General features: G+C 40.8%; 2 protein-coding genes across 3 annotated transcripts in view; both read left to right on the top strand.

The window, feature by feature from the left end:
* Window positions 1-8: 8 nt before the first annotated feature.
* Window positions 9-8701, top strand: LOC137804818 (protein NLRC3-like). The gene is made up of 8 exons (XM_068604217.1): window positions 9-93; window positions 492-674; window positions 1141-1242; window positions 1784-1854; window positions 2039-3821; window positions 4395-4568; window positions 7353-7526; window positions 8126-8701. Exons 2-8 carry the CDS (start codon window positions 535-537, stop codon window positions 8151-8153), a joined length of 2472 nt encoding a protein of 823 aa, XP_068460318.1. The 5' UTR covers window positions 9-93; window positions 492-534; the 3' UTR covers window positions 8154-8701.
* Window positions 8702-13578: 4877 nt separating this feature from the next.
* LOC137804810 (NLR family CARD domain-containing protein 3-like) overlaps window positions 13579-17323 on the top strand; it is a 13348-nt gene continuing 9603 nt past the window's right edge. For both annotated transcript variants that reach the window (XM_068604206.1, XM_068604205.1), the window contains exons 1-5: window positions 13579-13607; window positions 14145-14279; window positions 14366-14521; window positions 15425-15523; window positions 16157-16251. In XM_068604206.1, the coding sequence (XP_068460307.1) occupies window positions 14385-14521; window positions 15425-15523; window positions 16157-16251 (331 nt within the window). In that variant the 5' untranslated portion in view covers window positions 13579-13607; window positions 14145-14279; window positions 14366-14384. The remainder of the gene's footprint in view (window positions 13608-14144; window positions 14280-14365; window positions 14522-15424; window positions 15524-16156; window positions 16252-17323) is intronic.

Raw genomic sequence — 17323 nt, 5'->3', positions numbered from 1 at the left:
ACAGGAAAAGAAGCCTGAAGTGTTGCGTCATAAAGTTCAGACTCCATTTAGAGTCGAAGGAGCAGAAGAAGAGAAGCTGGAGGCTGAAGCAGGGTGAGTGTGTGTGTGTGTGTGTGTGTGTGTGTGAGTGTGTGCGTGCGTGTGTGCGTGCGTGTGTGTTTGTGTGTGTATGTGTGTGTGTGTGTGTGTGCTAATTTTACAAAAATATAGTATTTGCTCATTAAGTTGTGATATAAATAATGTGGCTTCATATAGTTGATAAATGTGTTTAGTGTAACGTTGTGTGTGTGTGTCTGTGTTTCTGCATGTGTGTTTGTGTGCCTGCGTGTGTGTGTGAGAGATAACACACACTTCTACATGACCTCAGCTTATTTTCTGTAAATGAAGAGGGGTGGAGCCACAGATAATAACTTGTGCGTGTGTGTGTGTGTGTGTGTGTGTGTGTGTGTGTGTGTGTGTGTGTGTTTGTGTGTGTGTGTGTGTGTTCACAGTCAGTGCTCCTGTTTATCTCTCAGACTGACTTCAGGTCAGAAGATGAGACGTTGTGATGAGGAAGAGGAGGAAGAGGACGGAGCAGAGTCTCTGGTCTCCGGCTGTCAGTCCATGAAGAGTGATCGGTCCAAAAGAGGTCTTCCTCCAGACTTCAGTAATGAACCTGGACCCTCAGACACAAAGTAAGAGAACTCATGATCACTCACTATAACGCATCATAGCCACAATATTTCCTCTATGTTTGATCACTGGTGAAGGTTTTCGGATGATAAACTCTATTTTAAGGTATTTCTACAATAAACTAGAAACATAAATACCAATAAAGACATCAGGCCACTGTTCATGTTCCTGGGCTCTCAGGAGCAGAGTCCCTCCTCTGTGGCTCAGTGGTTAGCGTGCCCGTCTTTCAGTCAGATGATCGGTGGTTCGAGCCCCGGCAGATTATTTTTTCTCTTTTTTTTCTGTAATTTTAACAGTTTTCCAGCAGGCCTCGCTGGACCTCCTGGCGGGCCAGATCCGGCCCGCAGGCCGTATGTTTGACAACCCTGCTTTAAAGCCTTCTACATATCTGCAGTACCAGTAGTTTGTGTGTTCAGATCTCCTTTAATGTCTTTGTTGTTGTGAATAAAACCCTCTTTATGTTTGCAGAGTTCAGTCTCCAGGATCCGTCTGTCTGTCCATGAAGAGTGATCGGTCCAAAAGACGTCTTCCTCCAGAATTCAGTAATGAACCTGGGCCCTCAGACACAAAGTAAGAGACTGTTTTACTGTTATCTTTAACTGTTGAAGACGATGCATTGAGGATGAAGACTAAATGTTCTGCTGAAAGGTTCATCTTCCTGATGCAGAACTATGAGAGCAGATCCTGGTTCAGACTCAAATGGATCTCCGTCTGGTTCCAGAGCGTCAAACTACTGAAGTTTACATCTGGAACAAAACACCTGAGAACGTTTTTCACAAGTTACACTTCAACTAAATACTCCTTTATTTCTGCTCAAAGTCAGACAGGAAGTGGTCGACTGTCCATCTGGACCACTTGTGTTTTAATAACAAGTATGAACTCGTGCTTCATTTGATATTGACAGTAGAAAGTGACAGAAAACAGACGTGAAGAAGGAAAGCGTGAGGACTTGAACCTGAGACTCTACTGAGACCTGCTGAGGGTCATGTCCTCCTCTTCTAGCTCAGTTCTAACATCACCAACTCAGGACGAGCTGCTCAAAGACTCTGAGACCAGAGAGGACACATCAGCTCTCTCCTTTACTGATGAAGACGTGTCTCCACAGAAAGAGGAAGAGGAAGAGCAGCCCTGTTCCTGAGGAGGAGCTGACGACCAGAACCAGAACCAGACTGCAGACAGCCAGTGAGACCTTCTATCTATCTATCTATATATATATATATATATATATATATATATATATATATATATATATATATATATATATATATATATATATATATATATATATATATATATATATATATATATATAGTGATGACAACTTTCTAACTTTACTTCTCTATGTTCTCTTGTTCCTCTGGTTCAGAAGATCGAGGTCTGCAGGAGGTTGTAGATGAACACAAGATCAGCCTGAAGGAGAGATGTGAACGTGTGACTGAAGGAAGTGGTGAAACAGGAAGTGTGACCCTCAACAGGATCTACACTGAGCTCTACATCACAGAGGGCCAGAGTGAAGGGGTCGATACCCAACATGAGGTGAGGCAGCTGGAGTCATCCTCCAAGAAGAAGCTCCTCCATGACACTCCCATCAAGTGCCACGACATCTTTAAAGCCTCAGCCGGCCAGCAGAGACGCATCAGAGTGGTTCTGACCAACGGCGTCGCCGGCGTCGGAAAAACCTTCTCGGTGCAGAAGTTCACTCTGGACTGGGCCGAGGGTTTGGAGAACCAGGACGTGGATCTGGTGTTGGTGCTTTCGTTCAGGGAGCTGAACTTGATCAGAGGTGAGATCAGTCTCCTCAAGCTGCTCCATGAGTTCCATCCAACATTACAGAAGCTCCCAGCAGAGGAGCTCTCTGTCTGCAAGCTGCTGTTCATCTTTGATGGTCTGGACGAGAGCAGACTCGCTCTGGACTTCATCAACAATGAGGTCGTGCGTGATGTCACCCAGAAGGCGTCGGTCAACGTGCTGCTGACGAACCTCATGGAGGGGAACCTGCTTCCATTGGCTCTGGTCTGGATAACTTCCAGACCTGCAGCAGCCAATCAGATCCCTCGTCCTCTTGTTGACCGGCTGACAGAAGTACGAGGCTTCACCGACGCCCAGAAGGACGAGTACTTCAGGAGGAGATTCAGTGATGAAGAGCAGTCCAGCACCATCATCTCACACATCAAGACCTCCAGGAGCCTCCACATCATGTGTCTAATCCCAGTCTTCTGCTGGATCACTGCTACAGTTCTGGACCACATGTGTTCCACAGACCAGAGAGGAGAGCTGCCCAAGACCCTGACCGACATGTACTCCCACTTCCTGCTGGTCCAGACCAAGAGGAAGAAGCAGAAGTACCCTGAGGGACACGAGACGAGTCCTCTGGAGCTGACGGAGGCCGACGGGGAAGTTCTCCTGAAGCTGGGGAGGCTGGCGTTTGAACATCTGGAGAAAGGAAGCATCATGTTCTACCAAGAAGACCTGGACCAGTGTGGCCTCGATGTCAAGGAGGCCTCGGTGTTCTCAGGAGTCTGTACACAGATCTTCAGAAGAGCGAGTGTGATCTTCCAGAAGACCGTCTACTGCTTCGTTCATCTGAGTGTTCAAGAGTTCCTGGCTGCCGTCTACATGTTCCACTGTTTCACACACAGGAAGACAAAGGTACTGAAGGACTTCATGGGAGAAGACTACAAGTATTCATCCCTGGAGGACTTCCTGAGGAGAGCCATGAAGAAATCCCTCAAAAGTAGAAATGGCCACCTGGACCTGTTGGTCCGCTTCCTTCATGGTCTCTCTCTGGAGTCCAACCAGAGACTCTTAGGACGCCTGCTGGGTCAGACAGACAACGGTCCAGAAACCATCCAGAGAGCCATCAACAACCTGAGGGAGATGAACAGTTATAATATCTCTCCTGACAGAAGCATCAACATCTTCCACTGTCTGATGGAGATGAAGGACCTCACAGTCCATCAGGAGATCCAGGAGTTCATGAAGTCAGAGAACAGATCAGAGAAACTCTCAGAGATCCAGTGCTCAGCTCTGTGCTACATGCTGCAGATGTCAGAGGAGGTTCTGGATGAGTTGGACCTGAAGAAGTACAAGACATCATATGAGGGACGACAGAGGCTGATTCCAGCTGTGAGGAACTGCAGAAAGTTTAAGTGAGTCCAGATGTGATTAACTTCATGAATCAGTGTAGATCAGTAGTTTAGTTCTTCACATAAAGAAATATATAAATAACAATATTCTTAAAATAGTGTTCCAGTTGTTTGATATAAAGTTGTAAGTCAGTTGTTTAGTCTCAGATGTTCTTGTTGTTTCAACCGTTGGAGTGAAACATGTTGATGTTTCAGTCGGTTCTTTTATTGTAAACTCAATGAACAGTTATTATATTTATTTCTAATGATTGTTATATTCTATATTCATACAATTCTTCCTCTATTGCTCCATCCATTAATCATCCATTCACCCTCTAATCACTAAATCTGCCCCAGAAAAACACTCCCTGGTCGGGTTACTGGAGTCAGAAACTGGTGAATTCACTTCATGGAGTCATTTCCAAAAAGTAATATTAGTCTTCTGTTTGGACGTCAGCTGGAAGGAGAGTTCTGGTTTCATGTGAAACACAGCCAGACACGACCAGCTGATCAAGATGTGAACACTAATGTTCATCAACACAGGAAGTCACATGAAGTCTCCTCTTTCATAATGTTTATTGTATTTTATCTTCACAGACTTTCTTACTGTGAACTCTCAGAGACTCACTGTGAAGTCGTGGCCTCAGCTCTGAAGTCTGACCCCTCCAGTCTGAGAGAACTGGACCTGAGTCACAACAACATAAAGGATTCAGGAGTGAAGCTGCTGTCTGCTGGACTGGAGAGTCCTCACTGCAGACTGGAGGTTCTGAGGTCTGTCTGGTATAATAAGGAATAATACAGTTATAATAGTATAAAAAACAAGTAAAATAGATTTGTAGAATAAATAAGTATAATGAATATTTATAATAAAGTAAAATAAATAAGTATACTTTGTTAATCCAGAAGGACATTTTTGAGCTAGAATTTCAGAATCAGAATCAGAATCAGAATACGTTTTATGGCCACATAAGTTATCACAAACGAGGAATTTGTCTTGGCGTAGGGTGCAACAACAACAACAACAACAACAACAAGGAACATTTAACTGTACAAGTGAAAGTATAAAAATTGAATAAAAAACAAGTAAGTAAATGCAGTAATGTTTCAACAATAGAATAAAATTCTGAAGATAAATGAAAAATAAGAAAGAATAAATAATACTGTCAATAAAAAAGTAAAATACAACAATAAAGATGAAGTACAAGGTTGGAAGCGTTAACGTCAATGATGATGAAAAAGTCGTATAAAGTTATGTTACACAGACTTATGAAGATAACACACTAGTGTTATTGTTATTGTTGCTTCCAGCTGTCCGTCCTGCAGAAGGAGGAGGAGTTATACAGTCTGAGGGCCTCAGGTAGACTTCCTGTTGTTCTCAGGTGAACCTCGGGGTTTTCAGTCTACTGGAGCTGCTCTGAAGGGACTTCAGTAGACCTCTAGACCTGAAGCCAAAGAGCTAGACCTGTTTCCTCTGTAGAGGATCCAGCGCTCAGGACGGCTGCATGTGAGCGTATGAGCTTCTCTCTCGCACCATGCTGAGCGGTCCGGCTCTACGAGCAGCAGGAAGCTCCAGCAGACGGATTGTAGACGCTGCAGAGCAGAGGAGGCTAAGTCTCTGCTGGGCTTCATCCATCTACTCAGACAAGGAGTCCAGGAGAGACCCGGGTTCTGCTGCATGTTCGGGCTCAAAGGTCTCACCTGAACCCAATCCACTTTATAGGCTCTCATCCAGCCAGGCTCCTCCCACTTCCTGCCCCTCTGTCGGCTCCACCCCCTGACCGGCTCTTCACAACAATCACCATCAACTATTTACTTTGACTCTGAGTCGTCTAAACTGGGGATTTTAAATAATTACAAAATCAAACGATTAGTAATTAAAGACTGTATTTCATAATTCATTCTCGTTGATTATGAAGTATAATAGTCAGGAAGTCAAACAGCTCATATTTCATCTCTAATATCTGTTTTATAATCATGTAAAAACATCTGGATCTATTCTCGTTTACCAGCAACACATTTTACTAGATTCTGAAGCCACAGAAGATAAACAGGCATGAAAATCCCTCACCTTTCGGCAAAATTCGCCGTTTTGAAACCAAAATCGGTGACCTACGTGAATCGTGTAGATCTAATGAGTTTTTTCTTTTTTGAAGGGGGGGGGGGGGGGGGGGTTATATTCAGTGAACTACGATCAGATGCGCGATGGAAGCTCCAGCTTGATGAATGGAGTCATTGAACACAGCAGGAGAGAACGCGACGTTAGCCAGCTAGCTAACGCTCCGGTAGAAAGTTATTAGCTAACGCTTCCGTTAATGAGGAGGTAGATTCTGAGGTGAGGGGACTGAGGGGCCGATCACACAGGACGAGACTTTTTAAAGCGAGTACGGCAAATACCTAATAGTTGTGTCTGCATGGCGAGAGCTTTCAGTTGTACTTTGGGCTGAGCAGGAGTCAGCTGGAGCGTCTTCTGAGCAGCAGAGTCGTGTTTCCATCTAGAATTGTAAAGCTCTTTCACATGTGTCACTTTCAGACGTTCATGCATCCCGTGCATTTTACCTATCCTTATTTTTATTCTTTGATTTTGTGCTTTTTATTCCCTGTTAATTAAATATCCACGCTCCCTCCTTATTGCACTCTGTTTCATATTAAGCATCAAATGTTTGTTCTTCAAATCCCTCCACTGTGAGTAATATCCTTCTCAGCTTTTTCACCCCTGACCCGTTTTCATGCCTGGATAAAGCTCGGAGCTCAATATGATGAGAATCATAACTCATGAGTTCAAAGAGGCAATAGAGCTGAAAGACTTCATAACCAGATATGTTTCTCTTTTTACAACATGAGGAGATTATAATATCTTGCTTTTCTTGCTCGACGTCACTTCACCCTGAATGAACTGCATTTAAAGCTGCAGGACATTTTTCATGAATTAATACTTTATTTCTAGATACACTTTTAGCAAAAGCTTTCTGTTATATCATTTATTCTTAAAGGAGTCTTTTGCTTTACTGGAAACCAGAGACAATGTTTTTATTATTAGAGAAAATATTGTTGAGAATTCATCCAGTTCAATTTAAATTCTGATGATGAATACTGTTGAGATATTATCCAACTCAACGTTCTCTATCTGACGACAGGAAGTTATTGATTACGTCCAAACGTTGATTCAGCTTTTGGCTGCTTTGATACATTTGGGACTAAATCATAGAACAAGTGGCTTTCTTGAGATGTTCTGACCTTTAAAGAGGACGTTCTCTCTAACTGGACCTCCTGAGCTGTGACAGAACCCCTCTAATCAACATGGTCCTGGTCCTGTAGCTCCAGACTGAGAGAAGCAGCATGGTCTTCATCTGTGTGGACATCAACAGCTAGATGAGTGTTGTGCTGACATGTGATGATGTCTGTAGAAGGCTGACATGATGATGATCCACAAGAACACAATGACAAAGAGGAAAGCTCATTGATGAGGACATCGTCATGTTGAGCTACACATTGAAACCTCAACTCATCTGATCGATTATGAAGGATTCTGATCTTCATCTTTTATTCTTTATTCAGGTTGAGGTACTGCAGGTTGTCAGAGATCAGCTGTTCTTCTCTGATCTCAGCTCTGAAGTCCAACCCCTCCAGTCTGAGAGAACTGGATCTGAGGAACAACGACCTGAAGGCTTCAGATGTGAAGCTGCTGTCTGCTGGACTGGATGATCCTCTCTGGAGACTGGAGACTCTGAGGTCAGTAGAGGGTCAGAGTCGGTCCATGCTGGTTCCAGCAGGATTGAACTCAACACAGATCCAGTATTTCCTGTAGACGGGCTTCAGGATGAGCCAGAAGCTTGTTGTGATCATGTGTGTGAGTTGATGTGAAGTCTGTTGTTGTGTTCAAGTGTGCAGGAAATCCCGCTGCTTACCAGCTAACAGCATCTCACATGTCCAGAGACAGAGGTCCTCACTCATCCATCTGATCTCATCTCTCAGTGGAGTGTTTCTAAGGAGATGAGACATTCACATGTCACTGAGACTGTGGTTTTTATCAGCTCTGAGCCCTCACGGCAGTGACCCCATCACTACAGAGAGCAGTGAACGCCTCTCTGTTTCTGTCATGATGCGTTCAGGGCCCTCAGCTCTTTGTGTCCACTGTGTACTTGTGAAAGCTGCAGAGGGAACAGACCTGATGTCCAGAGAGTCTGCAGGTGTGAGAGCTCGGAGCTCAGAGTGTTCCCTCCAACGCAGTCACATGAGAGCTGAAAGGACTCAATCCTGCTGCTCTTTCTACTGGATGATGAAGGGAGTCTCTGGAGACACTGATCCATCTCTTCTTCTTCTCTTCTCAGATGGGAGGGATCTTCCTCAGAGTTCTGATCATCAGATCCTCAGTGGACCTGGACTCCACCAGGACCTGGACTTAGTTCAGTCCGTTGGTTCCTTCATGTGTTCTGACCCTGAAGTGTCAGATGAGTTGTGTCCATGACCTCATCGCAGTAGATGAACACGTGTAAATGCTCCTGCTTTGTATTGCACGCTTGAAGAAAGTAAAACTCTCAACAGTGTGCTGGGAAAGGTTGTCTTCATTTCTTCATACTTTACACGTATTACAGCTCACTTCACAAGCAACGACTGCGTCCTCTCGCTCTCTCTCCACAACTCCGTCTCCGTTAGCTTTGTGTCTTGCTCACCGACATGAAAACTGCATTATCTCTGGTATAACAGCGCCATCTATAGGCCAAAAACATGCAACAGCATCGTAACATAAGAAAATAAAAGCCCACAAACTTGCTTTCTGTTGCAGCGCCTCCCTGTGGCCATAAAACTATTCAATGTTTAACTTCTGTATCATCAGCTTTTTATGCCTTTGTGTTCAAAGTGATTTCCTTCTGGAACAATAAAGTTCATGAAAAATGAATCTCAAACAGAGTCGTGATCTCCTCTTTAAGTTAACGATGATGATGATGATGATGATGATAATGGAAGTATACTAGAAGCCTCAAACTTCGAATTACATTTCCAGAGTTTTTGTTTAGACAGCAGCTTCACTGCAAAGGAGATGAGGTTCCTCTGTAGGGCTCAGCCTGAGAGATAGAGTAAGAAGATGAGGAACCTCTGTAGGGCTCAGCCTGAGAGATAGAGTAAGGAGATGAGGTTCCTCTGTAGGGCTCAGCCTGAGAGATAGAGTAAGAAGATGAGGAACCTCTGTAGGGCTCAGCCTGAGAGATAGAGTAAGAAGATGAGGAACCTCTGTAGGGCTCAGCCTGAGAGATAGAGTAAGAAGATGAGGTTCCTCCTGCCATCGACACCAGACCCGGATCAGAGGATAACAAATTACTTTTCTATGAACTTCCTAAAGACATTAAACTAAACGAGTATAAACTCACTAATAACTGCAACATTTTAATGACAAATATTGTATGAGGTACTATAGTACTACATTATATTATACTTTTATACTTTTCAACACACTATACTTTAACATATTCGTGTCTTTATGACACTTGATTATCATATACTTATCACTTTTTTATGACACTTGTGTTTATGGACACACACACACACACACACACACACACACACACGCACAATAAAGGCTTTTGTATCAAGTATTAAACCCATTTCAGTTTGCGTGTTCAATACTTTTTACCTGTATCGTTTCGTTTCATGACACAACTTTAATTTCTGAAGGTAGTTGTTTTCTTTGCATGTATGAATTATTTGGGTTGTTACCGACATCTGGTGAAAATGTCACGTCAATAGCACCTTTTATGAATATGTTCTGTGAGGGAAAATGGTGATGTGTTAAATACTCATTGTACCCGCCGTATACACATTTACAAAGAGAATAATGGTCCAATAGAAAGGCTCTCATCTTCACCATGAGCACCGTGTAGGTCAAAGGGCTCGTACATCACAAGACTGTCTGCTGTGATTACATCTCTTACCACGTTCACACACTTGGTCTTCATGAAACGCTCACTAAAATGTTCAACCACAAGCTTGTTCACTTCACAATAGATAACACTGTCCACTAAAAATATCTTCTTTATTCTGCAAAACCCAGTTATATCCTGATCAATCTCACTGGGAATGATTCATCCTGGACTCTGTCCCAATGGTTTGAACCCGGTTGGTAGAGAAGATGTCATTCGGTGCAGCAGCATCTCCAGCAAACATGTCATTAACGCTCCATATTCAATGTGCTTTAAAGGTGACGTCTCACAATGATATCTTATGGACATTTGATGGTTTTTTGCCAGAGACTTAGTTTTATTCTTGAAGTTTTTCAGGGTGTTTTTAAAAGCTTTGTGTTTTGCTTTGAATCTCATGCTCCACATATGATTCAATGGTCCAATGTGTCTCATACAGGCTGGATAACGTATCATGAAGTGATGTTTAGGGACCAGGTTCCTGTGTGGATTCAACAGTTTGAACAACTTATGGAGTTCCTTTATTAAATGCTTCACATGTACAGTCATGCCGAGTGTAACAGATGGAGAACATGTGATGTTTATTATCTGCAGTAAAAGCAGCAGCAAAGTCCAGTTGTGGTCTCCTTCTGGCACAAAGTCCCCAAAAAGCAAAGGAATGTTTCTGACACGACAAAGAGGCTGAGCAGACATGAGTCCTGTGTTACTGCCATTACCGCACAGGTTAATCCTTGCAGGGCGATGTTTGCGCTCCAAGTCCTCGGAGTCAAAAGCATGAATCCTAGAGAACATATTATCTTTTGACACGCCTTCAAGAATGTGTTTTTTTCTTAAAAGCATGCTTTTTTCAGACTGTTTTTTAGAGCGTTTTTTTTAAGTGTTTTTTTTTTTTACCTTTTTTTTTTAGAGCGTTTTTTTTTTTAGAACGTTTTTTTGTTTGAGAGCGTTTTTTTAGAGTGTTTTTTTCTTGAAAGCATTTTTTTTTCAGAGCGTTTTTTTAGAGCGTTTTCTTTTTAGAACGTTTTTTTGCAGAGCGTTTTTTTTAGTGATGTTTTAGAGCGTTTTCTTTTAGAGCGTTTTTTTAGAGCGTTTTTTTTCAGAGCGTTTTTTTAAGAGCATTTTTTTTGTTCTGGACCTCCAGTGTTTTTTTCTTGAAAGCGTCCTTTTTTCAGAGTGTTTTTTTAGAGCAGTTTCTTTTCAGAGCGTTTTTTTAGAGCGTTTTTTTCCAGAGCGTTTTTTTAGTGTTTTAGAGCGTTTTTTTTCTTGAAAGCGTCCTTTTCTTAGAGCGTTTTCTTTTTAGAGCGTTTTCTTTTTAGAGCGTTTTCTTTTTAGAGCGTTTTCTTTTTAGAACGTTTTTTTGCAAAGTGTTTTTTTTAGTGTTGTTTTAGAGCGTTTTCTTTTAGAGCGTTTTTTTTAGAGCGTTTTTTAAGAGCATTTTATTCCACAGTGTTTTTTTCTTGAAAGCGTCTTTTTTTAGAGCGTTTTTTTTCAGAGCGTTTTTTTTTAGAGCATTTTCTTTCAGAGCGTTTTTTTAAGAGCATTTTTTTCCAGAGTGTTTTTTTCTTGAAAGCGTCTTTTTTTCAGAGGGTTTTCTTTTCAGAGCGTTTTTTTAGAGTGTTTTTTTCTTGAAAGCATTTTTTTTTCAGAGTGTTTTTTTAGAGCGTTTTCTTTTTAGAACGTTTTTTTGCAGAGCGTTTTTTTAGTGTTGTTTTAGAGCGTTTTCTTTTTAGAACGTTTTTTTGCAGAGCGTTTTTTTAGTGTTGTTTTAGAGCGTTTTCTTTTTAGAACGTTTTTTTGCAGAGCGTTTTTTTAGTGTTGTTTTAGAGCGTTTTCTTTTAGAGCGTTTTTTTTAGAGCGTTTTTTTTAGAGCATTTTTTTTCAGAGCGTTTTTTTAAGAGCATTTTTTTCCAGAGTGTTTTTTTCTTGAAAGCGTCCTTTTTTCAGAGTGTTTTTTTAGAGCAGTTTCTTTTCAGAGCGTTTTTTTGCAGAGTGTTTTTTTCTTGAAAATGTCTTTTTTTCAAAGTGTGTTTTTTTGAGAGCGTTTTTTTTTCGAGCATTTTTTTCTGAGTGTTTTTTTCTTGAAAGCGTCTTTTTTTCAGAGCGTTTTCTTTTCAGAGCGTTTTTTTTAGAGCATTTGTTTTCAGAGTGTTTTTTTCTTGAAAGCGTTTTTTTTAGAGCGTTTTTTTGCAGAGTGTTTTTTTTAGAGCATTTTTTTTCAGATCGTTTTTTTAAGAGCATTTTTTTCCAGAGTGTTTTTTTAGTGTTGTTTTAGAGCGTTTTCTTTTAGAGCGTTTTTTTTCAGAGCGTTTTTTTTTAGAGCATTTGTTTTCAGAGTGTTTTTTTCTTGAAAGCGTTTTTTTTAGAGCGTTTTTTTGCAGAGCGTTTTTTTTAGTGTTGTTTTAGAGCGTTTTCTTTTAGAGCGTTTTTTTTCAGAGCGTTTTTTTTTAGAGCATTTTTTTTCAGATCGTTTTTTTAAGAGCATTTTTTTCCAGAGTGTTTTTTTCTTGAAAGCGTCCTTTTTTCAGAGCGTTTTTTTCAGAGCGTTTTCTTTTAGAGTGTTTTTTTTCAGAGCGTTTTTTTAAGAGCATTTTTTTTCGAGCTTTTTTTTCTGAGTGTTTTTTTCTTGAAGCGTTTTTTTGCAGAGTGTTTTTTTTAGAGCATTTTTTTTCAGAGCGTTTTCTTTTTAGAGCGTTTTTTTCCAGAGCGGTTTTTTTAGTGTTGTTTTAGAGCGTTTTCTTTTAGAGCGTTTTTTTTCAGAGCGTTTTTTTTTTAGAGCATTTGTTTTCAGAGTGTTTTTTTCTTGAAAGCGTTTTTTTTAGAGCGTTTTTTTGCAGAGCGTTTTTTTTAGTGTTGTTTTAGAGCGTTTTCTTTTAGAGCGTTTTTTTTCAGAGCGTTTTTTTTTAGAGCATTTTTTTTCAGATCGTTTTTTTAAGAGCATTTTTTTCCAGAGTGTTTTTTTCTTGAAAGCGTCCTTTTTTCAGAGCGTTTTTTCAGAGCGTTTTCTTTTAGAGTGTTTTTTTTCAGAGCGTTTTTTTAAGAGCATTTTTTTTCGAGCTTTTTTTTCTGAGTGTTTTTTTCTTGAAAGCGTCTTTTTTTCAGAGCAATTTTTTTTTAGAGCGTTTTCTTTTCAGAGCGTTTTTTTAGAGCGTTTTTTTTAGAGTTTTTTTTAGAGCTTTCTTTTTTTAGAGTTTTTTTTAGAGCTTTCTTTTTTTAGAGCATTTTTTTTACAGTATTTTAGAGCGTTTTTTTAGAGCGTTTTTCAAGAGCATTTTTTTCCATAGTGTTTTTTTCTTGAAAGCGTCTTTTTTTCAAAGCGTTTTTTTAGTGTTGTTTTAGAGCGTTTTCTTTTAGAGCGTTTTTTTCAGAGCGTTTTTTTTAGAGCATTTTTTTTCAGATCGTTTTTTTAAGAGCATTTTTTTCCAGAGTGTTTTTTTCTTGAAAGCGTCCTTTTTTAAGAGCGTTTTTTTTTAGAGTGTTTTCTTTTCAGAGCGTTTTTTTAGAGCGTTTTTTTCCAGAGCGTTTTTTTCTTGAAAGCGTCCTTTTTTTAGACGTTTTTTTTAGAGCGTTTTCTTTTACAGCGTTTTTTTTAGAGTGTTTTTTTCATGAGAGCGTTTTTTTTATTGCGTTTTTTTTTCTTGAGAGTGTTTTTTTTCTTGAGAGCGTTTTTTTTCTTGACCTGTTAAAGCCGAGAGACTCATAAACACTGTGACACGCACACGCACCTACACTTACATGAACTCACCTGATTTCCTGTAAATGAAGAGGGGGCGGAGCCACAGAGACCATGTGATCCAGTTACATGAGAACAGGAAAAGAAGCCTGACGTGTTGTGTCATAAAGTTCAGACTCCATTTAGAGTCGAAAGAGCAGAAGAAGAGAAGCTGGAGGCTGAAGCAGGGTGAGTGTGTGTGTGTGTGTGAATGAGAGTGAGAAAGTTTAAATGACTACTGTGGAGGATATCTTCAGGCCTTGAGGCAATCAGACGTAAAACACAACATGTATGATTGATTGAACTTGTAAATTGTTCAGATGAGAACAGGACAGCAGGGCTCAGCGAGCAACAAAGTCTCCACTTCACAGCAGCGGCTGCAGTCTGCCCTGCCGTGTAGCGTTAGCTCAGAAAACACACGCCATGTTGTGCCGTGTAGAAGTCTGACCTGTTGAGGCGTTCTGGTTCACCTTCACTGGCACTCAGTAACGTCACTCGTGTGAGTGAACCAGAACGCCACAACTTGTTGAACTGAGTTCTAGTTCTTCACACAGAAAGCTTCTAGATTCACCTTCATGATTTAAACATGAAGAGAAAGCAGCAACATTTTGACCAGAACTCATTTTAATTCAACCTGTTGAAGCCGAGAGACTCATAAACACTGTGACACGCACACGCACACGCACCTACACTTACATGAACTCACCTGATTTCCTGTAAATGAAGAGGGGCGGAGCCACAGAGACCATGTGATCCAGTTACATGAGAACAGGAAAAGAAGCCTGAAGTGTTGCGTCATAAAGTTCAGACTCCATTTAGAGTCGAAGGAGCAGAAGAAGAGAAGCTGGAGGCTGAAGCAGGGTGAGTGTGTGTGTGTGTGTGTGTGTGTGTGTGTGTGTGTGTGTGTGTGTGTGTGCTCACAGTCTGTGCTCCTGTTTATCTCTCAGACTGACTTTAGGTCAGAAGATGAGACGTTGTGATGAGGAAGAGGAGGAAGAGGACGGAGCAGAGTCTCTGGTCTCCGGCTGTCAGTCCATGAAGAGTGATTGGTCCAAAAGTCTTCATGAAGTCTTCCGTAAGGATCCTGGACCCTCAGACACAAAGTAAGAGAACTCATGATCACCTCTGACAAAGTCTTCTGTTGACTTCCTGTTTGTGTATGTTGTTTGTTTCTAATCATACTGAATGTTTTAGCACCTAAATTATACATTTACCAAACTGGTGATGACTCAAACTCTTCCTCTTCGTATCAGTGACAGCTGTGATGTCATCGAAGAGCACGAATACTTTAAAGCACGAGGGTCAAACTCATGTTAGTGAAGGAGCCGCTCATTTTGAGCTCAAGTGGGCCGAACCAGTAAAATCACAGCATTATAACGCATTATAACATCCTAGAAACGCATTATAACGCATCATAACACATCAAAACGCATCATAACACATCATAACACATCATAATAAACTCTATTTTAAGGTATTTCTACAATAAACCTCCTCCCTCTTCTGTGGCTCAGTGGTTAGCGTGCCTGTCTTTCAGTCAGATGATCGGTGGTTCGAGCCCTGGCTCCGGTAGATTATTTTTTCCTTTTTTTTTTTCCTGTAATTTTAACCCTGTAAGACCCAAACATAAAAATAATGTCTAATTTAATTTTTTTAAGTCAGATTATTTTGTAAGAGTCTTCTGATGCAGATAATGAAGGATTTATTTTAAAAAAATGTTTTAGTAAGTTTTTAGGGAAACGTTGTAATATTGCACCGTTGGGCCTCGTTGGCAGAATTTCAGCATTTGCTCTCAAACTGTCAGAACAAAAGCACAAAACAACTACTGGTTAATTTAGAGTGTGTATTGCTTACATAGCACTATAACAGTACGTTTCATTAATCACCCAACAGTCATATTTTATGAATCATAATATATTTTAAAAACATTAAAAATAAATGTTTGTGGGTTCAGATCTCCTTTAATGTCTTTGTTGTTATGAATAAAACCCTTTTGATGTTTGCAGAGTTCAGTCTCCAGGATCCGTCTGTCTGTCCATGAAGAGTGATCGGTCCAAAGGTCTTCCTCCACACTTAAGTAATGAACCTGGACCCTCAGACACAAAGTAAGAGACTGTTTTACTGTCAGCTGACCAGATGAAGAGTGTTGGAGCCATAATGGTGTTTGTTGTTTGAGGGAAACACTGGGTTACTGGGGACATGTAGTTCCTTCATTTGAACACAGGGTGGCACAGTCAGTTCAAAGGGAATATAGGTGAGGGCCAGGTGTGTGTGTCTGTCTCTTGGTATCTTCTGCTGTGACCAACATGTCAGGTGATTGTATGCTATGGTGTCAGGGAATAAATGTACAGAAGGACCTTTGAGTTTAGATCCTCTCCTCCATGTATTGATCCTGGAGGTCCAGAACAAACTGGGGGGCAGAACTGATGTCAAAGTGATCAGCTGACAGGAGCAGGACAGGAAGTGGTCGACTGTCCATCTGGACCACTTGTGTTTTAATAACAAGTATGAACTCGTGCTTCATTTGATATTGACAGTAGAAAGTGACAGAAAACAGACGTGAAGAAGGAAAGCGTGAGGGCTTGAACCTGAGACTCTACTGAGACCTGCTGAGGGTCATGTCCTCCTCTTCTAGCTCAGTTCTAACATCACTAACTCAGGACGAGCTGCTCAAAGACTCTGAGACCAGAGAGGACACATCAGCTCTCTCCTTTACTGATGAAGACGTGTCTCCACAGAGGGAAGAGGAAGAGGAGTCCTGTTCCTGAGGAGGAGCTGACGACCAGAACCAGAACCGGACTGCAGACAGCCAGTGAGACCAGCTCTGGACAAAGTAGGACGGTCCATTTCTCTGCTGATGTCTTCATGTCCTGAAACAGGACTTATTGTTTTAATGCAGGGACACAATAACGGAAACACACAAAGACAAAAGGTCTCATGGATTCATGCTGAACCTGCACAGAAAGGGAGCTGTATTTAACATTCAGGTTATATATTAACTATTATATGTGAATTGACGTCTTATCAACAACTATCATCTCTGTAAAGATAAAGAGGAGTAAAGTCCACCTGAGCAGACAATGAAGTGTTGTTATCAGAGCTCCTCTATTGGGTCACGTGGACGGCCGGTTAGTGCACGTGAGCGTGCATGTTAGTGCACATTAGTGCACATTAGTGCACGTTAAGATAATCCTTTGTTAATCCCAGTGAGAGATGGGCAAAAATACACAAAATATCCCTCAAATAAATGGAGTAAAATGAACTACTATATATATATATATGTGTGTGTGTGTGTGTGTGTGTGTGTGTGTGTGTGTGTGTGTGTGTGTGTGTGTGTGTGTGTGTGTGTGTGTGTGTGTGTGTGTTTGTGTGTAAGTGTATATATTATAATAATTTGATATATTATTATTATTATTGTATTGTAATAATATTATATAATATAATATTTAAAGCCAATTGATAACAGTGATAATTCATATTTGATAATATAATCTTTTCAAAATGTAATATTTACTGTGATGAAGAGTCAACATTTCCTGCTGCTTCTTCTTCAAATAAGAGTTTTCCACCAGCAGAAGGCTTTTATTTTGAAGCTGCTCCATAAAAACAGTCTCCACAAGAGGACCTGAACTCAAGCGTTTGATTGGTCAGTTTTAAGTATCACCGGGAGGAAGCAGCAGCCACAGTGAGCTGCTCGGATGAAGAGCTGCAGACGAGCAGCTGAGACTCATCTGTCAATCAAACATGAACACTCAGTCAGAGAGGAAGAGCGTTGTGCTCAAACTCCTGCTCTTCTTCTCTGTAGTCATACAAACTATGAACAATAAATGAAAACATCACTGTGAGGTTATTTCTGACTTCAGGAAGTGATGACGACGTTCTAACTTTACTTCTCTATGTTCTCT

Source organism: Clinocottus analis, unplaced genomic scaffold, assembly GCF_023055335.1.
Source record: "Clinocottus analis isolate CAN_PGR_092001 unplaced genomic scaffold, fCliAna1.0.p SCAF_65, whole genome shotgun sequence".
Lineage (NCBI taxonomy): Eukaryota > Metazoa > Chordata > Actinopteri > Perciformes > Cottidae > Clinocottus > Clinocottus analis.
This window is presented reverse-complemented; position numbering and strand designations above follow the sequence as displayed.

What these genes read in the sequence shown, in the direction of transcription:
- LOC137804818 (XM_068604217.1), top strand. Translation starts at nt 535, where the DNA reads ATGAGACGTTGTGATGAGGAAGAGGAGGAAGAGGACGGAGCAGAGTCT. An exon ending in CCTGGACCCTCAGACACAAA is followed by an intron (nt 675 to 1,140) that starts GTAAGAGAACTC and finishes TTATGTTTGCAG; the next exon opens with AGTTCAGTCTCCAGGATCCG. An exon ending in AACCAGACTGCAGACAGCCA is followed by an intron (nt 1,855 to 2,038) that starts GTGAGACCTTCT and finishes CCTCTGGTTCAG; the next exon opens with AAGATCGAGGTCTGCAGGAG.